The sequence below is a fragment of the Dermacentor variabilis genome, chromosome 1 (genome assembly GCF_050947875.1).
Source record: "Dermacentor variabilis isolate Ectoservices chromosome 1, ASM5094787v1, whole genome shotgun sequence".
NCBI lineage: Eukaryota > Metazoa > Arthropoda > Arachnida > Ixodida > Ixodidae > Dermacentor > Dermacentor variabilis.
In genome coordinates this window covers 125,097,917-125,120,995 of record NC_134568.1, presented here as the reverse complement: position 1 = coordinate 125,120,995, position 23,079 = coordinate 125,097,917, and the positions used below count along the sequence as shown (strand labels likewise).

General features: G+C 43.2%; 1 protein-coding gene across 1 annotated transcript; it reads right to left on the bottom strand.

Moving 5' to 3' along the window:
* Positions 1-16,095: 16,095 nt before the first annotated feature.
* LOC142584334 (uncharacterized) lies at positions 16,096-21,656 on the bottom strand. The gene is made up of 2 exons (XM_075694486.1): positions 20,559-21,656; positions 16,096-16,896 (listed from the first exon to the last, which is right to left on the bottom strand). Exons 1-2 carry the CDS (start codon positions 21,006-21,008, stop codon positions 16,621-16,623), a joined length of 726 nt encoding a protein of 241 aa, XP_075550601.1. The 5' UTR covers positions 21,009-21,656; the 3' UTR covers positions 16,096-16,620.
* Between the last annotated feature and the right edge of the window lie 1,423 nt (positions 21,657-23,079).

Sequence of the window (23,079 nt, the reverse complement as noted above, 5' to 3'; positions counted from 1 at the left end):
AAGAACCTCTCGTCAAAAAAAAAAAAAAGACACTAGCTCGAAGTGGGTGTACCAAATCAACAAATCCATAAAGCATTAACAATTTCGAGACGGTGCCCGTGACATCGCAGAGCTCAATGGGTGCATCAGTCGTCTTAAGGTGTTTCATGTCAGCCGGATTGTGGCTCTTTGCTGCACTGTTCTTGGTAGATGCCCGAGGTTGTGTGGACATGTAAACTCTGTTGTCCGAGCCTACAACTATCGCGCAGCAAAAAGTCTTGCGACCAACCGTATGGTTTCAGTTATTGCACCGAACAGGCTCCGGACTGATGCTGGAAGTTGTGAAAGGATGCCTTGGAGCCATGGGAGAGGCACACCTTTGTCCACACTCACGACTTTGCGGTGCTCCAAGATAGTGCCCTGCAGGGTCATCATCTTGCGAGGACATAGCACCTGGCAGAAGCAAAACGAGAACAATGTAAAAGCGGGAGCCAACGTTTCGACAAGTGGACTTGTCCACTTGTCTCGCGGAAAATTTGGCTCCCGCTTTTACCTTGTTCTCGTCGCCTTGCTCTTCCATCTCTTGCCTTCTCCGTTTCTTCCTCAGCTGGCAGGAGCTTTCAGGTGTGCACTGCAGCAGCAAGAATTTTTTACAATCATGCAACCAATGCCAATAATAAAGGTTATGCATCCAGATTATCCAATAGGTAGAACATTCTTTAAATGTTTCATATCCTGCAGCTATAGTTATCACAGTCAGAAGAATTTATTGAGTGGTTGGTGAGCCTTAAAGGGGCACTGCAAGATCTTGTCTCGCATTTGTTTAGATTTACTTATTTATTTATTATTTGCTTTATTAGTAGTTAGTGTTCACAATCGCAGTATATGAGGCCCAAATTTCTCGGATTCACAAGGAATCATAATGTATACAAAGGTTTAATGCAATTAATCTAAACTGCAAGCCAAACGAAACACTGCTTCTCGGCGTAGAGTGTGGTTACAAGGGTTCCTTCCCATACGAAATTGAGGGGGTATGGTCAGGTGATCTCACTGGTTCACAGGTGGGTGTGGAGATCAAAGCAGCAATTGATAATCTCATCAAAAGCTTCATGTGATAACAGAGGGGCTAAAAGAGGAGCTAATAGAGGAGTTAAGGTCGCGGTATGTTTTGAGATGAGCAACAGCGGAAGCTGGACCAAGCTCCCAGTGTCAAATGTGGAGAAGTGCAGAGTAAAGCAGAAAGAATGACACATGCGCTGCTCATCCAGCTTTTGGGAACACGGTCACTGTGTGACTCGCAACAATTGTACTTACGAGGCTAACTGAAAAATGGGTCGGCAGTTTGTGACCCCCTTCCTCCCTGATTTTCGTGACCATGTAAAGGAACCTACGTATGCCAGGAAGTCAAGCTAGATTTCGTGACAGCTAGGATGGATAGTTAGACAGGATGGATGATGACAATCTCGTGTCAAATAAACTTGATGGACTGACTGATTGATCTTCTTGATGTCTCATTGTTCCTACACTCTAGTTTTTTTTCTGCTGCATTTGACGCATGTTTTCATTTCATTTCGTTTATTTTCACGTTAAAGGCCTGGACGCACTACATAAAGGAGGGCTTTAATCCTTGCGGCAATGTATGAACTGGTTGCATCAAAAAAGTACATGGTAAATAATGATTTGTAGCATGTTGAAGGAAATCTAGCACCATAGAGTTGCTACGTGGCCAGCAATTATCGAATAAAGCAATAAGATAGCATTGCAATAAAATTTAGACAGGCAAATTATAGTGCTTCAAACAGCTTTTTTATTCATTTCTTTTTGTCGTTGCAAGTTTGAAAACAATTGAAAGCAAAATGCAGACCGTAGTAGTCTCGATTTATTGTATTGACAGAGGAGGACCAAAGGCGAAATAAAAATGCCGCAGACATTCCAACTTCCTCACTTTTCTATGGACACCTCAAGTGTCTCGTGACCGAAAAAAAAAAACCCCTGCAGCGCTAAGAAATAGAGAGAAAGGCAAGTTAAGAGAGGTGGAATATTGTAAAAAAGGCGGGAAATCACTACTGAGACGGTAGAAAAACTAATAAAGTAATAAGAAATGAAGATGCCAGAAAAGTATGACTTGTTGCCTGCTTGAAATGAAGAAGGCAGAAAAAAGTTATGCATATGGTACTTTTCGCTGTGGCAACGACACCTGTGGCAATTGCATAATTCCAGTTCGATTACTCAAGCTGAGCTGGATTACTCGAGGTGTACATTACTTGCACGAAACGTTGATATGCATAAGTGATCAATTAAACACCATCCTTAATTTAAGCTTTCAACTAATATTACATTACAGTTTATTGCAATTGCCGAATCGTAGCCAGCTTGCAAGGCATATCCGCTAGATCATAATTCCGAGGATGGCACTGGTTTATGTGCCATCACACTTGCAGTAAAAAATGCACTGTTGTATAACCTTTCAAAGAAAATGCCATTCATGCACTGAAGCACAAAAATAAATGGGACGCCCATATGTTTCATTTCAGGTGGATACGCTTTTCAAGCTCTCTAGCTACAATTCGTAAATTGAAATACGGGTGTCTTGAAGTAATGAGATAAAAACCTAATTAGTGAACTTTTCTTCACTGATTATACATTTTGATTACTCATGCAAGTAATTTCTCTGAGCAGTCCTGCTCAAGGACTAGAAATTATGTTATCCACTTAGTAAAGCAATGAAGGGGGCTAGTTGGTGAACGTTCATGGTTATATTGCGCTCAGTTTTACACAGACGATATTAAGTGAAGGACGGAACATGGACGGACGTAGCGCAACTTGCGCTACGTCTGTCCACGTCCTGTCCTTCACTTAATATTGTCTGTGTAAAACTGAGCGCAATATAACCATGTATGTTATCTACCACAGTTGATTAGTAAAAATTCTCTAGAACATAAAAAAAGCTTGTACCCGGTAGTCTGTACCGGGAAGTCAATGTACAGCATAAAACAATTACAAGAATTCTATCTGCATAATGTACCCTATTTGCTCCATTCTAAAGCACACTTTACTCAGAAAAATACATCCATTTAACACACAGCCACATTACACACATAGGGGAGTCGCGGAGAGGAGACATGAAATGATCATGCAGGGAAGAACCCGATGGGATATTAGACGAGATGACGCTCGTAACCTTCTGCTATAAATTGGGGTACGTCTCAAGAAAGAGTACCAAAGGCCGAATGCAGGGAGTTGGAAGCTTTCACACGGGGAAACTATATCTACATAACTTCACAAACAAATACATTTGAACCAGGCACTTAATTGCTATGATCCTAAAAGAATCCAATGGGGATTAGGTAAGATAATTTCATAGAAGCAATTCAAGTTCCAATTAGAGTTGCCCTACGATATAATGCATGCATACATGCGGTTTTTCTTTTTTCTTTTCTTTTTCTTTCCGATTCGAAAGCAGCAAATGACCTACATACTGAAAAACCCCTTCGTCTGTCATGTGGGCAAGCAGAGGGCACTTAAGCTTTGCCTTTAAGGGTGCAATGCGATAGCATTCAAAGATTCTTAACTGCTTGTCACACCTCTCGGCAACCACAGCTTTCTTGTGGGTGCATCGAGGTGAGTGCCATCTGGATGTTGTTGCAAGGAACCAAGCGGGCCACACCACGCTATATGAATGGTAGAAACGCTGGAATAGGGGTTTGTGGTTGAGTTACCATGCGACATAAATATATTTTCTGGCATATTCAAATTACAATCCAATGCTATCATATCTGTAGTTGTGGTTCGGTCGTACTTTACGATTTTTCTGACGCATCTTACTTTGAGGAATTCACTCAGTTCAGTAACAGTCCTCTGTGCCACGTGGAAGGCCCGCGTGGTTGTGCTTCGGAATGATTTTTTTGCGAAACAATATCCGATGCCGACCCCGGAATTTTTGCAATAAGGGGCCTTTAACGCGACATTGTGTTCAAACAGTACCTAAATTCCCATTGGCCAAGACACCACATCACGAGTGCGCCTCGGCAGAGCAGAACGGGCAGGGGACATCTGCTGCTGCATCAGCGCACCAGGTGTTGCGTGAGAGAAGACATTGCCGCGACGCCACGTCACCCTCGCTTTCGGAAGCATTTGTTATCGCGCAGGCCCCAACGCGGTGACGATTTAGCGCCAGTAGTTAGGCGTCTTGGAATGCCTTCCAAAACCCTTCGGAGCATTCATGCCACGTCCAAGAGCGAGTAAAACGTTTCGCCGACATTTTACGCCTTGACACCACTGTTACCACTGTGCGACCAACCGGTTTGTCGAAGCCGAAAATTGGAGGGTCGGCGCTGCGATTGCGATTTTCGTCGCAAACGACGGAAATCGCACTTCCGGTGCGACGAAAATCCCATCCAACGGCGATCACCTACAGCCTACTTCAGCGTGGCAACGGCGATCGATCACGGAAGGAACACAATCAAAACTGTCACTGCTTCTAGTTTTGCGGTAATAGCAGCTAGAACTTACTAGATGATTTTTTAACGCTGAGAGCTGCACCACTCTAAGTACAAGAGTCGAGTGAAATAAAAGATCAGCTTACCAAGAAATGACAGCTCATCGGCGGCGCACACAGCCCTGAAACACTGTTCGAACACTACGCCGACTACAGCAAGGAATGCGTGAGCCCTGGCTCTGACCGTAGCGCGTGCGTCCGTGCGCGTGCATGAGGCATTGATATGGCAAAGCGACGATGCTGATTGGTTCTTTGCTGCGCGTACAGGTTCGGTTTCAAAGCCTAAGCCTTTTCGTTTTACCAAGAGGCGTCGGTTTTCCAATAGGAAGCGATGTCCTCCGGCGGAAACTACAGACACATACGTAGACACTTACACGTGCCTACACTTTTAAAGAAAGCCTGTCCCACAGCGATAATTCTCATCTGTGTTGCTTGCGTTTTCTTTCGTGAAAATACTGCGCTCGCTACTATTCTGTCGAGGAGAGCCATGTATCTGGAATGAGCTTCAATTTGGATTCTCTCTGGCCATGGGATTCTAGGACCATGGGAGCTCTGGCTGCTTACATGGCCCGCTGGACGGCCCAGGGTTGGTCTTTGAGGGCAGTACTGAGCAACGTAGCCTTGCTTCCAGCGCGTTCGGTCCGAGGCTGCATCCCCGTCTGGAACTTAATTGTTTGCACTTGCATAACGTGCTTCAGGGTTGCTTCACAAAACGTTCATTGGTTTGACGAATAAATTAACCTCTGGGTAATGATCTTGAATCTGCTTTGACACAAGCCCAAAATTTTATGTATTTGCAGCTCTAATCCTCTTGAACCTGTTCAGCAGTCACCAGCTCCTTTGAGCTGCAGTGGAATGCCTTACACTCCGTCCCCTTCAGCTCAAATCAGTCGTGCTTAACTTTGTTGTCCTTTCTCCATTGGTAATCAATCTGTTATTCTAGCAGACCGTCAGTTATCTGCTTTTCGTATTATTCGACCTGTCAGACACGACTTCATCCTTTTGAACGTTTCACCCCGATAAGCTATAGCATTCGCACGACACAGCGGTTACCCATTTTCAAAGGTAAAAGTAGAGGCTGGTGTTCATCATGACTTGACGGTGTCTGTCATGGGGAGCAAGTGAGAAGTGGCTACTCTAGATGCTATGGCTGTTTCAGCGCATCACTAAAATATGCTGCTGCCATCTGTTCAAGGGATTCCAAGGAATTTAAACATTTAAATGACCATTAACACAAATTTAATGCTATAACAATGCTTCTTCTCACCCAGTCTATATGTGGCTACACTGGAGTAAAAGGTGCATGCACTCCCATATTAAAGCGCCCCAATGCACAGTCATGTCAGACACAATTAGGCTTCAGTCCTTTGGCAAAAGCTGCACACTTGAGCCTTGAGATAAGTGTTAAATATTACCCTGCCACGAAACCATACCACGAGAACCGTATTCCTATGCATTATTGTGCTCAGTGTATTTTCAGCTCCATATGTACCACCTTAGTAAATGATAATTAAACATACTTCTGATATAGATATTACTGTTAAGTACAGAAAGCTTTATCAATAATTCTGTATATAAAGTCCACCCATTTTTTTTCCATCCGAATTTCATGGTCCCCTGTAACCATTCGGCCAAGAGATATAAACATACTCATGCACAGTGTCACAAAGATGATTGCTAATGACAATTAAACTTGTTTTTGCTTGCCAGGCTAGTGAACAGTATTTCAGCCTGGCGACTATAGATTTTAAAACCTGCCCTTAGACTTTCCTGGTTGAAATTTCAATAATTTGTTGTAGATTAATTATCTCCAGTGTTAGTGAACAAGACATATCATTTGTAAGCTGTAGGTTTAAAATTATAGGGCTGATTGCTCCTTACACCTATTCCTCCAAACCTAAGCATTATGAATACTCTTGCAAGCATGCAGTGAGAGTAACAAAGAGAGGGATTCCCTTACACCCTTATTAAATCCATGTTTTCTGTATTTCTTGGGAAGACTTCTGGTGGCTGTGGAATGTGCAGATATTACTTTATATGCTGAATGGTCATAGGCATGCTGGCGTAAACCTCTGTCTTCCAACAAAGAGGTTCTCTCTCACCTAATTTACTCAAGTGTGCTTCTACTTCTTGACCCACTGCCTTGATGGCTGCAGTTTTCTCTAGCGAACCAAATGCTTTTTCACTATCTCACTATATTTTTACTATATTCTTCTGAGTCCTGAAACGCCTTATTTTTTCACGTTTAACCTTAAACATCTAGATCCATTCCTTCCTTTACTAGATGTGGGTGCCGCGCGAGCAGAAAACCAGCTGCTAAACCCTTTCCCTTTTCTCCTCTTCAGTAGTGTTGCTCGTGAGTGCCACATGCGGCTGGAAAAACCACTGGGCATTACCTCGCGTGGCTTCGGAGGCCTACATCAGGCATGTGCACCAATCTTGAAGGCCATTAACCTTAATCATGGCTCAACATACGTTAGTAGGCATTAGAAGAGACAGCTATTCTAGAGCCAGACAACCAGCCTTTGAAAAGCGCACCCAAAGGATTGTGCCGACTGTGGTTTTGAGAATTAAGCAATATAAAGGTTTCCAGAAAGCACAAAAAAAAAAACATTAGCCATGCTTCTGATTTTCTTTTAGTGCATTCTTAATTTGTAAAATATTATAAACTTAATTGTATGTAACTAATTCTTTTCCATTTTACTAGTTTTGATAGTACTTCAGTCAGCTTAGTGTGATTACTGGTGTCTGAGATTCGTACTGTCATTTCTGAGCTCCTGTTGCTTGGGAGAACTTGCCCGTTCCTTGACTCGGTGCCTTACCCCCAACTTCAACAGCAGCCTCTGAAATTATTTTCGTTAAGCCTCATATCTGTTTCACGGGCACTGGACAGAATTTTCTTGTTTTCTTAGCTCCTACCACGTTGGCCTGTTTTCAAATTTTTCCCTTCTTTCTACAAATCGGGGACAACCGTATACCTACTTACGATCACAGCCCTTTACACAATTCTACACCTCTGCATCCTGCGCAATGTTGGGTTTAGTAACAAAGATGCAGTATATTCCAGGTTTTCTCATTGAAGCCTTTTCTTCATGTGAATGCACTTCCTTCTTGTATGCATGTTCTGGCTTCAATCTAGTGCAAATCAATACACAGCCACACTGATGCACTCTGTCAAAAGCCACCGTGCTTGACCTTGTTTTGACCCCCTGCTCTGGATCTAGTTATACTGCTAAGCTTGCTTCCACGTCTAAAAATGAGCTACCATCATAAATTTTACTCTTACAGGAAGCACTTCTCGCTGAACCCTTCACCAGAAATTAATCATTAGGGACTACAGAAAGGCACAATTTGCCTCCATCGATTGCAAACTCAAGTTGCTTCTGTGAAAACCACATGCCAACTTTTTTCTCACGCTCTATGTAGGCTAGTTGGGCTCTTTTCAAAGACGAAGTGACTAATCTCATTAACAAATAGTACATCCCAATTTGTTGCCCACACTGATTAACTTGCTTTAAAACAATGTTAAACCAACTTTTTAGTAAATAGAAGCATTTGTTCTCTAGATGTCAAGGCTGGCAACAACTTGAATGTTGGGTCAGCCTAGTGGCATGCTGCCTTTCTGTTTGGAAGTGCAACAAAGAAAGCAAAGCATGTCTTTCTTGACATATATAGCAAACAATCCTCCTAGTGGTAACTGACCATAAAATACTTTGTAGTGTCCTTGGCGCTGACAAAGCAATGTCCATATCATGTACTGAACTATGACAACAAGAACACCTTTCCCAGCTAATAATGTTGTATGCATTTAATGATGTATTTTCCAAGTCCATTGTGCAGACTGCTTCTACATCAATATCCCATGAATCTCTATGGATCCTGTATTAATTGATCCCCTTGGCATGATGAATCTTAGTGGGTACGTGAAGGTAACCTTCATCGTGAAGCACTTAATTATGGTAAAATTGGAAATGTATTCAGCGCTTTCCCAACTGAACTTCTTTCTCAATCATCTGCTTCTGGCTGCATACCAGCAGATTGGAAGCTGGGCAAGGTGGTATGTGCCATTGTTTAAAACCAAAATCCACAGTCCCACACAATTACACGCACATATCTCTGACCAGTTTATCCCTTGAAAGCAGTTTGAATATGTTTAATATCTACTCACAATTGGCAAAATTTTTGGAAAGCAATCTTTTTTTCAGGCTTCATGAACATGGTTACTGCAACACATTCTCATCTGACGCACAACTTAAGTAACTACTTCTTTACCTCGCAATCTCTTTTCTCTTGTTAACAATGGACTTTACACCGATTCCACATTTCTAGAACTCCATAAAGCATTTTATTTCATTGTGCAACCACATCTTTGCTTGGAATTACAAATTTATACATAAACACTAAGATATTTCTGCCTCGACAGAAAACATTTTGTCTAACACAAGACACTATGCATCAACCAATAACTGTCATTCTTTGCTCATTACATTTGTATCTGGTGTCCCACAATGGCCTGTAGTCGGTCCTCGACTATTTCATATCTATATACAAATTACTTGCCTCACGTCATCCCATCATCTATTAGACTGTTTGCTGATGACTGTGTAACTTGCAGTACGGTTTCTTCTAGTGCTGAAAAAAGCAGCTTCTAAATGAACTTGCTACAGAAATAAGCCGGTACAGCATACAGCAAATGAAACTGTGCACTAAAGAATGTAAATTAACAAATGTGGGTATCGAGAAATGCTAGGCAAACTAATGATTGTCACTACTGTAATGAAAGCCGTCTTCTGTAACAAGTTGAACCATATAAATGTTTTTCAGTCCACATAACTAATAACCTCTCCTGTGAGATGCATGTTGATAACATTGTCACTAATGCTAACTGTATACTTAAACATTTATGGCGAAATTTGTCAAGGGCATCTTCGTCTTAAATTACCCCTTTCCAGAACCCTTGTTTGTTTGTAGTTGGAATGTACCTCTTTGGTGCGGCACCCCAGTCATGATTTTCTCATTACCGCTTGTAGCCTGTTGCCACAATTTCGCGACATACCCAGCCTGAGCTAAACAATCCAAACGTGATCGCATATATTGAAGTCCGACTGTTTTACAAACCACCATAATATGCGAGACCGTTCACTTCAATTACGCTTGAATTTTTTCAGTGCGACATGCGAGTATAAAATAACTGATTTGTGCTAGATACCCTTTTCACTTTTCTTGATGATCACTTCCATATATTTCTCCCTTTTGCTATAGCTGAAGAATACCTTGACTGCCTTTGCACTAAATTTATCGCTTCAAAAGTTAGTTAAAAAGAATGCCTACTTTCTGATCCAGTACACACATCATCTTGCCTACATAACCATGCACAAAGAACATATTTTCTTTGGTCACTCCAATTTGTTCTGAAATATTTTATACCGGAAGCTAGAAGCAAATAGAACAGGCCTGCCCACCTCTGTCAACACATTCATGGACAACTAATCTTTTAATCAGGCGATATGTACACAGGGCCATTCTCTGTGATGCTGCTCACTTTCCGACCGTTGTCGACTTTGCATGCAATTTGCATGCAATTTGTAAGCGCTAATGAAGTTAATTCAACCCTGACACCCGTGAAATCTGGTGTTCCACAACAGTCTGTGCTTGAGCCGCTGTTGTTTTCAATCTGCGTTAACGATCTACCTGATAACATTTAGTCTAAAATTTGTCTTTTTGCAGGTGACTGCGTAATATATAGTAAAATTACTAATGACACTAATATTTCATCTCTTCAGGACAATCTAAACACACTGCATAACTGGACTATAATATGGCACATGCAGCCCAATGTCAAGAAATGTAAATCAATGCGAATATCCCGTACTAATGAAGCTTGTCCTGCCTATATAGTTGATAACATCCCTTTGGAGAGCGTAAGAAATTACAAATATTTGGACGTCCATATAACCTAGAACTTATCCTGGAAGTACCATATAGTCTTTATAACGAGCAAAGCTAATCGCACACATGGATATCTTCACAGAAACTTCTTGTTCGTACATTATCACTCAAACATTTGTTATACACGACATATTTCCATCCACAGTTGGTATATGCATCATCAGTGTGGGACCCACATCATGCCATCTCAATTACCTGCCTTGAATGTGTCCAGAATCGCTCCGCTCGGTTTATACTTGCTAATTACCATCGTACGGCAAGTGTAACACAAATGAAGACTACTCTGAACCTACCTTCGCTATTAACCTGTAGGCAACAATCACGCCTACGCTTATTCCATAAGATTTACTACTAGAATGTTGCGCTTCGGTCGGCATGGATTAATACAGCACCATTCATCTCCTCCCGTAGAGATCATACGCATAAGGTACATGTGCCTGACTCTAACACATTCGCAATCATTTTTACCCAAAACATGCAACGAATAGAACGGTCTGCCAGCATCTATGGTTTGTATAAGTAATCCTGTTCAATTTAGAAATGCTTTAGTTAACTACATGTAAATCATGAAACTTGCTTTCAATATATCACGTGGCTTGTAATTGTATAAGTACTATTTTTGCAAATTAACTATGTATTGACCTATCATTCCCACCTTGTATATTGAAGTGTATCATGAGATTTCTATGGTGAACTACCACTATTATTTGTTGTGTAAATTAGTGAGCTAGCATAATTTTTTATTGTTACACATACTGTGCCTTTTCTGTGTATCATTTTTTTACCTCCTTTATGTAGCCTCTCCCCTCTATAATTAATGTATACTCATTCTGAGGGTACTATAAATAAATAAATAAATAAATAAACTTATAAGAATTAAAAATTTGATGTCTCTAATGTTCTTGCTCTTACAATGATATTTATGTACATCCGTCTGGTCCAGATGGTTCATGGTGAAAAGGTAGAGAAAGCCCGGGCCACTACGCCAACCAAAGTAAAGCTTGAAAGAAAAGAAGACGGTTTTGTCTGCCTCTTCACCATTTTGAACTTCTTCATGGCGGCGTATCTTTACGTCATTGACCCTGAAAGGGTTAAAGCAGTTTTCGCTTCAGTTGCTGCTTATTCATTCCTAATCACAGCTCTGTGTGCGTGTCTCCTCTGAAAGGTGATATTGTGGCCATTTCTATTTGCATGATCGAGATGTTCTGCTATTTAAAGAGCTAATGAATAATATGGGCCCCGTGTGAGGATGCAGCCAATGGTTTGAAGAGCCTGCTTAGAATGGCAGAGCATCATCATCGATGCACGAGGAGGACCCTTGGAGAAAAATCTAAGTCCCTCCTGGATTGCAACAACTTCTCCGGTAATTGACGTTGACCTATGGTCTAGTTGAAAATGCCGAGCAATGATCATATTGTCACGCTGCGCGGCACAGCCGAAGGAAGAGAAAGTAGAGGGGCGCGCGAGGAGCTGGCCACTGTTTGTTGGCCATGGATGACTATTTTGTCCCTTGCTCTACGTTAACCATCTATCACCTTGTAAATAAACTCATCCCATCCGTTACAATACGTAGGATGAATATGGTTTGGCAGACCCATCATTATACACGGGCACAGTCAGGGTAAGTTTCTTGAGGCCAATGGAAGGAACAGATAACTTTATTATAATTCTAGGCATCTGCAATGTATAAACAAAGGTTTATGCAGGACCCGCAGAGGTGTTCTCGGTGTGCAGGCGGGAATCTTGACGGTAGGACAATCTGATGATTAGTAAAAATTCTCTAGAACATAAAAAAAGCTTGTACCCGGTAGTCTGTACCGGAAAGTCAATGTACAGCATAAAACAATTACAAGAATTCCATCTGCATAATGTACCCTATTTGCTCCATTCTAAAGCACACTTTACTCAGAAAAATACATCCATTTAACACACAGCCACATTACACACATAGGGGAGTCGCGGAGAGGAGACATGAAATGATCATGCAGGGAAGAACCCGATGGGATATTAGACGAGATGACGCTCGTAACCTTCTGCTATAAATTGGGGTACGTCTCAAGAAAGAGTACCAAAGGCCGAATGCAGGGAGTTGGAAGCTTTCACACGGGGAGACTATATCTACATAACTTCACAAACAAATACATTTGAACCAGGCACTTAATTGCTATGATCCTAAAAGAATCCAATGGGGATCAGGTAAGATAATTTCATAGAAGCAATTCAAGTTCCAATTAGAGTTGCCCTGCGATATAATGCATGCATACATGCGGTTTTTTTTTTCTTTTTCTTTCCGATTCGAAAGCAGCAAATGACCTACATACTGAAAAACCCCTTCGTCTGTCATGTGGGCAAGCAGAGGGCACTTAAGCTTCGCCTTTAAGGGTGCAATGCGATAGCATTTAAAGATTCTTAACTGCTTGTCACACCTCTCGGCAACCACAGCTTTCTTGTGGGTGCATCGAGGTGAGTGCCATCTGGATGTTGTTGCAAGGAACCAAGCGGGCCACACCACGCTATATGAATGGTAGAAACGCTGGAATAGGGGTTTGTGGTTGAGTTACCATGCAACATAAATATATTTTCTGGCATATTCAAATTACAATCCAATGCTATCATATCTGTAGTTGTGGTTCGGTCGTACTTTACGATTTTTCTGACGCATCTTACTTTGAGGAATTCACTCAGTTCAGTAACAGTCCTCTGTGCCACGTGGAAGGCCCGCGTGGTTGTGCTTCGGAATGATTTTTTTGCGAAACAATATCCGATGCCGACCCCGGAATTTTTGCAATAAGGGGCCTTTAACGCGACATTGTGTTCAAACAGTACCTAAATTCCCATTGGCCAAGACACCACATCACGAGTGCGCCTCGGCAGAGCAGAACGGGCAGGGGACATCTGCTGCTGCATCAGCGCACCAGGTGTTGCGTGAGAGAAGACATTGCCGCGACGCCACGTCACCCTCGCTTTCGGAAGCATTTGTTATCGCGCAGGCCCCAACGCGGTGACGATTTAGCGCCAGTAGCTAGGCGTCTTGGAATGCCTTCCAAAACCCTTCGGAGCATTCATGCCACGTCCAAGAGCGAGTAAAACGTTTCGCCGACATTTTACGCCTTGACACCACTGTTACCACTGTGCGACCAACCGGTTTGTCGAAGCCGAAAATTGGAGGGTCGGCGCTGCGATTGCGATTTTCGTCGCAAACGACGGAAATCGCACTTCCGGTGCGACGAAAATCCCATCCAACGGCGATCACCTACAGCCTACTTCAGCGTGGCAACGGCGATCGATCACGGAAGGAACACAATCAAAACTGTCACTGCTTCTAGTTTTGCGGTAATAGCAGCTAGAACTTACTAGATGATTTTTTAACGCTGAGAGCTGCACCACTCTAAGTACAAGAGTCGAGTGAAATAAAAGATCAGCTTACCAAGAAATGACAGCTCATCGGCGGCGCACACAGCCCTGAAACACTGTTCGAACACTACGCCGACTACAGCAAGGAATGCGTGAGCCCTGGCTCTGACCGTAGCGCGTGCGTCCGTGCGCGTGCATGAGGCATTGATATGGCAAAGCGACGACGCTGATTGGTTCTTTGCTGCGCGTACAGGTTCGGTTTCAAAGCCTAAGCCTTTTCGTTTTACCAAGAGGAGTCGGTTTTCCAATAGGAGGCGATGTCCTCCGGCGGAAACTACAGACACATACGTAGACACTTACACGTGCCTACACTTTTAAAGAAAGCCTGTCCCACAGCGATAATTCTCATCTGTGTTGCTTGCGTTTTCTTTTGTGAAAATACTGCGCTCGCTACTATTCTGTCGAGGAGAGCCATGTATCTGGAATGAGCTTCAATTTGGATTCTCTCTGGCCATGGGATTCTAGGACCATGGGAGCTCTGGCTGCTTCCATGGCCCGCTGGACGGCCCAGGGTTGGTCTTTGAGGGCAGTACTGAGCAACGTAGCCTTGCTTCCAGCGCGTTCGGTCCGAGGCTGCATCCCAGTCTGGCACGATATAGTTCCCATGCTAAAGCTAACATTCAATGTGATGGGACATTTCCAAGTTGCTGTATCAGTTCTTGCAAATGGAAACAACTTTTCTCAACTGACTTTCATATGTTCCCCATTTAGCTCAGAAGGCCTTCACTTCACTTCACTTTATTTCCTTAAAGACCCCACAAGGGGGTGTTACATAAGGGGTGGGTTGTACAGAGATGTTACTAATTCCACAGCTTATTAACAAGACAGGTACATGGATACACTTTGAATAAATCGTGATGCACAGGTGATTGAAACAATGTCGTGGGGAAGGCCATTCCATTCTGAAGCTGCACGGCAAAAAAATGATGCAGTAAAAGTTGTGGTGCCAGAACGGGATCGGGTGACTTGAAGCGGATGGCTCGTGTGGGGAGAAGTGCGCGTGGCAGGAGCGATGTGAGGTTCATGGCTGAAAGAACTGTGATAAAACTTGTGGTAAAGTGATAGTGTGGCGATCCTGCGGAGAGACCAAAGAGTGGGCAGACCAGATTCATATTTAAGGGATGACACGCTGATATCGTATGAATAAGAAGAATTAATGAAGCGAGCAGCACGATTTTGCACTGCTTCGATAGCATTGATCAAATAAATTTGGTGAGGGCTCCAGATTGGTGATGCGTACTCAAGTTTGGGCTGAATTAGCGATTGGTAAGCCAAAAGTCTTACGTGGTAGGGTGAGTGACGCAGATGACGTTTTAGAAATCCTAATGATCGGTTAGCCGATGAAATGATATTCGTGACATGGGTGTGCCAGGAAAGATCAGGGGTTAGTGTTACACCAAGGCATGTATAGGATTCACTCGTTTCAACTGGTATGTTAGCAATTTCAAAAGTAAATCGAAGCGGGTTTTTGGGACGGTGGAAGGAAACTAATTTACATTTGTTAGGATTAAGCGTCATTAGCCAGCGGTTACACCATTCGAACACATTATTAAGATCATTCTGTAGGGCTATCTGGTGAGATGTGTTAGTTATGTTGCAGTCGTCAGTGAACATGCGGATCTTACATAATGAATTGTTAGGCAAGTCGTTGATATATATTAGAAATAAAAGCGGGCCGAGGACAGATCTCTGCAGCACACCGGACATTACAAGGAGTGAGTTAAGACTTGACATTGTTAAGGGAAACAAACAGAGTGGTTAGTCAGAAATTCGGCAATCTAGTTTAGAATGTCGGATGGCAGGTTTAGTTCGGAGAGCTTCATTAGTAGACGCTTGTGTAGTATTTTGTCAAAAGCCTTGGCGAAGTCAAGAAAAATAGCATCTGTTTGTAGGTTAGTGTTGGGGTTACCATGCAAGTCGTGAAGAAAAAGGGCTGGTTGGGATTCGCATGAGGCGCCTTCTCGAAATCCATGTTGAGAGGGATTAAAAAAGCTGTTAAGATCAAGGAACTGCATGATCTGAGAGTATATGATATGCATGATATGCTCCACGAGTTTGCAGCACACACTGGTTAGAGATACGGGGCGGAAATTTAGCGGACAGTCTCTGTTGCTTGCTTTGTGAACTGGAATGACCTTCCCACACTTACAATCGTAAGTGAGAATTCCTGAGGAGAGTTACTGGGAAAACAGCAATAGTAAAAATTCGGCAGATATGTGCCTAGCGTTTTTTAAGAGCTTGGAATTTATTTTTTCCGTACCAGTAGAAGAAGACAACTTCATTTTTTCAATTAAGGACAGGATACCTGAGAAACTAATGCTTAATTATAGGTGGCATTTCAACTAAACCAACAGAAAACTGCTGTTTCACTACGGTTAGGTTCATTCGTAAAGACAGACGAAACGGTTATATTAAATATGCCAGCCATACCTGGCATTTTCACCTTGGAATGTCTGGTCACATAGCTGCAGTAGGTTCTGTTTCCAGCTGGAAAATTATTTCCAGCCAGTTATGGGGAGCCCCAGTAGAGAATAGTGCTATTACCACCCAGAAACACAATTTGAAAATATTGTTTTGGGCAGGAGCAAAGTCAATTTCCATCTGGAAAATTTGATTTCTAGCTGTCCATCGAAAGGTTCCGACTGAAATGCTATTTCCAGCTGAAAATCCCCTACCTCTATTCATGTAAGTTAGTTCATTAATTGATTTGTACAAGTTCTTTACGCATTTTTGACATGTATTTATATATCGAATTCTGCCTATAATAAACTATTTCGCGATCATCCAGCTGTTTCATGTATCGAGCTTCGTCTGTAGTCGATGTTGACGATGTCCTTCTTCTGGAGAACTTGGCTGAGTTTGCTCAGGACCGTCCTGCCGTCCCTGTAGAAGCAGTCCACAGTGACCGTCACTTCCCGGATAGTCTGCCCCTCTCTGGCTTCCACCATGGCGGAAGAGACAAAGACTTGCATCACTGTGCCCTTCCTGCCCGAGAAGAGATAGACTGTAGGCTCCAGGGTGGGCCCATCAGCAGTGGATTTCCCGCTCATGGTAGCCTGCAAAACATGTGTTTGGATTTTGGCGTACATGGAGCAGGAACTGTAAAACGATATTAACCATTAAGAAAAACAATCAGTTTTAAATGACAGCTTTCTTTGCCGCTTTCTTCCTTGCTGCAGATGCTTTCTTTGCCAGGTAGACAACTTGGGTCACTAAATATATGCCATGGGGTATGTTGCCCATTCTTTGCCAATCCCCCAGAATGGACATGCGCCACTGAGACGCATGGGGCACAGAAGCCTTAATGTATTTACATATCTATCATATTCCTCCGTGCATAAAATCCTCACCAACACACACTTTGACATAAAGAGGCATTTGACAGGCATTGAGGCTGTGTGCGTGTCCTTCACTACAGCTACTTCGCCAACTCAAACAAGCTTTGTGACATTTAGGTTCAAACATTGGATTGGATCGGAAAATATTCTTTCAAGCCGAACATGTATGTTCACCTTTCCTCTGTAACGCTCCTTTATGCGGTCCCACCAGTCCGCCTTGCCTCTGCTATGCTGGCATGCTGTGCTACCGAGGTTCACTGTTCTGCCGATCCATTGGCACAGCAGGATGTGACGCGGCGCCACTAACATTCCTATATTTCAGTTAGCGTTTGGGAGCGGTTGGGAGGAAACGATAGCGGTTGGGAGGAAACTAGATAAGCTTAAGTTCTAGGTACGGTGGCATGACAAACCCCTCCAGACCGCCACTAGCCCCTCCTCTGGCTTTCACATTCAAGCTTTCCCTTTCATCCATGTCCTTCTTTTGGAGCCCACCTCCTGAATCTTTCTGTTCCGTGGGAAAGCTGAGGGGTTCGTCAGAAATATTCGGAGGAGGGGGGTTGACTCCCTAAACTGTTTCTTGCCCACGCTCAGGTTACGCCAATTACCTGTCCTATATCACTTACATTGCAGGTGGCAGGACCCGTGGGTAATGATGACCCAGTTACTGAAATACAACATAAAAAAATATTAGCAACTGCATGAGTACAGGCTAAGAGGTGCGCTTCTTTGCGTGGACACCATATCCTCCTCAGACCAAAAGGCAACTGAGCTGTTTAACTGCTTTACAAGTTCAGTTCTTATTACCGACTGCTATGTTACCAATGTGAAAAACCCATACTCCAGTTACGACGCTGATGGCAGAATCTCCATGAAGACGGAGAAAGTAACTGTCAATTCATGTTCTTGTCGCATAAAGCAGCTTTGCTCTCTTAAGGAATGATGAACACTTAACATCATGGCTTCTTCTCTTGTCAACTCGAGGTATTCAAAACATTCTGCAAGGCTGCTTTTTGTCATCTGTGCCTACGCAATGGTCTAGATCAAGTTAGTGCCAATCTTTAGGAAAGCGGGCAGCAGAAATGAGCTTAAACCACTTCCACATAGTTCCACAAGCACCAGACATTATATCCTAGAAGAATATTCTACATAATCTCTTACAAGAATTTTGAGGAGTATAAGAGACAATGTGCATTTCAAACTACAAGGGATCTCACGAGGATATCCAAAATCGCGTCATTCGTATTATTCACAATCAATCCTACACTGTCTGTATGTCACTATATACTATACAGAACCTTGTATCTTCATAACGAATTTACCAAGGATTCTGATTATGAAAAGAATGTGGACCAGTCACTCAACACTGGAGGTTAGCACTCCTTGGGGCTTGTCTTGTCCGAAACAAATAAACGCAATCTACCTTGCTTGGCTTTTTTTTTTTTTAATGTTGTGTGCCTTCTACTTTCAGGTCACGAATGTCAATGCCAACTAACAAGTGATAGTATGCTTGAAAGGATAGTGAGCACAGTGTTTGACAAGAGGAAATGCATGTAAGATGGATGAGGATTATTGCTTGCGGACAAGATAAGTACCAGAGGATAGTGAATGGAATGATTTGTATTGATTCACAGTTATTAAAGTGTAATATACGAAGATGAAGGGGAGACACGAAGTAACAGGACTGAATACTGAATATCAAGGGACATTTCTTCATTGGAACAAGCATTTTATATTGATGCAGGTGTGTTTTGTTAGATGGTGGCTTGATGGCGTGTCATTATGGTGAGCATGTGCGAGAAGAAGCTTGGTACCTCAATAAAACGCTTATAATAAGCTCTCAATAAAAGCTCTCAATAACACTCTCAAAAGCGCTCTCAATAAAAGCCCCAGAGAGCATACATTCTTTTTATGCACTGCTACAATATGTCACACGTGAAAATGTAAGCCATGTTCACCATCTTCCTTGTCAGCCTGTCCCTTTCCAAGCGAATTTGCCAACGGCCATTTGGAGCAACTGGGTCCTGGAGGCAGACTGCTACTTCCCTATTTCTGGACGTCGTCAAGGTTGCAGTTTGGAACACTGCTTGGCCCTTCTTGTCCATTGCCGCGAGACTGTGGTTCACCGTGCACAGCCATGCCCCGAATAAAAAAAATATGCGTTGCAGCTAGCTGTTTTTGGTTGTGTGCAGTCAGTTATATGTAAAGATGCAACTTTATTCATTCCATTTAATTCATTCTATGCCTGTGGGCATGCTGTGCTGATCAATTGGACACTTTAATACAAAAAAGGGAAAGCGGCTCTGCCAAAAAGTAATACCACACAAGAAAAGCCTCTATCCATGTTTCAAAAATCTGAGTCATGATATCTCGAGGTCGATTTGGCTTCCGAGAAAGAAGCTGAATTGTCATCGCAACATAAGGACTCTCATTTTCAAACTGGTATGGAGATATTTCTCTCTTCCCAATTGTTTCACTCAAATAAATTCTGTCTCTCAGATTCACAGCTGACCTCCAGATTAACCACACAGATTTCGGTGAAAGATGTTTAAATACAGGAGAAAAGACAACAAAACGTTAGGGTTGTATTACAGCACCCACCACCAGAGGAGCTACCCCACAGGCCTCATACAACACAGCTAAAGATGTCTGATGACTAGAGTTCATCCAGACACGTCACCTGTATATACATGGTGTGAAGGACAAAGGTACAACCTGTGGAGGCAAGTCTAGGCATTTTCATGTCAGATGCTAATGACAGAAACGAAATGTGTTTGTTCGCTATGCTGCATTCACACTTAGCAGGCAACACTGTGGCTGCCATGCAAGTAGTGCAGCTATAAGAATTTCACTCAGTGTTTTTTTCGAGTAACATATTCATTTGTGATACTTTCTATGAAATAACCTACTTCACATCACAACTGCAAGATGTGGCCATAAGGTTATCAGTGCACCCTTGTGCTTCTAACATGTCTCATACTACGTTTGGTTGCAAGCGTAAGCACAAACTGTGGGCTGTGGCCACTGGTCGCAGAAACGTGCCACTTCGTATGTCCGGTGCTAAAGAGGTTCCGGTTTTTGATGCCTCCCATGTCACATAGTGACATCATATATTGCAACATAAAAGTATGAGGCCTGATGTTACATTGAATTAAGAGATACTGTACATTCTCTTTCGTATGTTAGGAACTATTTCTTACTCCCAATTAGAGCAGTAAAGTCACTGCAGCCTTCATAGTGTTCGCCTGCTATGTGTGACATATGCTCTGTTGCGCTTGGCATTCAGTCGTGGTTTGTGCAACTTGACTAGATTCACTTTGGATTACTCAAAATGGAGACAGAAAGGCAGTTTGAATAAACCATTAAACCGTTCCACAACTTACGCTAGTTCGCCAAGTTTGCTCGGCGCTGCAGGGATGTCTTGCTGTGCCGTACTGGCCTTCAGCAGCAGGCCAAACTCTGCGAGACTTGTTTGGTGCACGTTTGAAGCCCTTCCTGCCACATGAGGCGGTAGCACACCTCCTCCCGCCGCCAACCGTACCGACCATGTAGTCAATACGAATGATGTAGTTTTCTCGGAGGATATTCTTTAAATGACCTATGTGGGGCACATGGTTTCTGCAGAATATGAACTGCACGTTCCTGCATCCCTCCGGCTCCTGCATTTCGCACAGTGTGCTGTTGTCGTTCACGGCCTTGAGTATTCTCTTGCTCTGCAGGTAAACCATGACCGAATGGTCAATGTCAGCTGCGGAGCAGAACATGGTAGGCATGTTAAGGATGTCGAGGTCTCCCGCTTCTAGGTCATGAGTGCCAGTTATCATTTCGCTCATGGGGAGAGCGAGGGCGTTGTGAAACGCGCTTTCGCTCTGCTCGACTGGTGGGTGCTCGGGTCGTTCAGCAGTCTACATTAGTGTCGCTACCCACATGTCGTGTTCCACTTCGACGTCGTCTACAACCAAATCTAAATCTTCTAGTACAGCACTGTCCTTCAACAACTCACTGAATGACCTGATCTTCCTTCCGTTGCAATATGCCACTGTGTCTGGCACAAGGACCATGACGTTGGGTTCAACAGCGGATACCAGACCCAGACCTTTGGGTCAAGCAGAAGCTTGGCGATGTTGTTGTTGAATACAAAAGCCTTGTCTCTGCTGTCGTTGGCATGGGAAAGTTCGACACTTTGCAATTTGTTGACGGTGGCCCACCACTTGGCGTAGCTGGTCGGCTTTGGATTTCACTGGGCATCAAAGTGAACCTTGTCACCTTGTCCCAAACGCTAAACAGGTCATTCAGGCTCTTTTTCGGCTGAAGCAGGGAGATGTCAACGTTATCAATAGACAAGTAGGCACACTCTTTAATGTCTTCACCAAATATTAGATATGTGTGGCTTGGATTGTATCCAGGAAGTCGATTTTCGATGCCGTCGCTACCTTGTTGGTACGCTGCCTGCTTCGGTGCGGGATTGCTCGTATGAGCCATTTTTCTTACCAGTTCCATATGAGTGGCCTGATACTTGGCACTGTGGCCTAGCTGACTTTTTACGGAATCTAATATGACTGCATCGCCTAGCTTGAGCCCCAATTTTGATACATCATGGTGCCAATGTTTTCGAAGAACCTCTCGTCAAAAAAAAAAATAAAGACACTAGCTCGAAGTGGGTGTACCAAATCAACAAATCCATAAAGCATTAACAATTTCGAGACGGTGCCCGTGACATCGCAGAGCTCAATGGGTGCATCAGTCGTCTTAAGGTGTTTCATGTCAGCCGGATTGTGGCTCTTTGCTGCACTGTTCTTGGTAGATGCCCGAGGTTGTGTGGACATGTAAACTCAGTTGTGCGAGCCTACAACTATCGCGCAGCAAAAAGTCTTGCGACCAACCGTATGGTTTCAGTTATTGCACCGAACAGGCTCCGGACTGATGCTGTAAGTTGTGAAAGGATGCCTTGGAGCCATGGGAGAGGCACACCTTTGTCCACTCTCACGACTTTGCGGTGCTCCAAGATAGTGCCCTGCAGGGTCATCATCTTGCGAGGACATAGCAGCTGCCAGAAGCAAAACGAGAACAATGTAAAAGCGGGAGCCAACGTTTCGACAAGTGGACTTGTCCACTTGTCTCGCTGAAAATTTGGCTCCCGCTTTTACCTTGTTCTCGTCGCCTTGCTCTTCCATCTCTTGCCTTCTCCGTTTCTTCCTCAGCTGGCAGGAGCTTTCAGGTGTGCACTGCAGCAGGAAGAATTTTTTACAATCATGCAACCAATGCCAATAATAAAGGTTATGCATCCAGATTATCCAATAGGCAGTACATTCTTTAAAAGTTTCATATCCTGCAGCTATAGTTATCACAGTCAGAAGAATTTATTGAGTGGTTGGTGAGCCTTAAAGGGGCACTGCAAGATCTTGTCTCGCATTTGTTTAGATTTACTTATTTATTTATTATTTGCTTTATTAGTAGTTAGTGTTCGCAATCGCAGTATATGAGGCCCAAATTTCTCGGATTCACAAGGAATCATAATGTATACAAAGGTTTAATGCAATTAATCTAAACTGCAAGCCAAACGAAACACTGCTTCTCGGCGTAGAGTGTGGTTACAAGGGTTCCTTCCCATACGAAATTGAGGGGGTATGGTCAGGTGATCTCACTGGTTCACAGGTGGGTGTGGAGATCAAAGCAGCAATTGATAATCTCATCAAAAGCTTCAGGTGATAACAGAGGGGCTAAAAGAGGAGCTAATAGAGGAGCTAAGGTCGCGGTATGTTTTGAGATGAGCAACAGCGGAAGCTGGACCAAGCTCCCAGTGTCAAATGTGGAGAAGTGCAGAGTAAAGCAGAAAGAATGACACATGCGCTGCTCATCCAGCTTTTGGGAACACGGTCACTGTGTGACTCGCAACAATTGTAC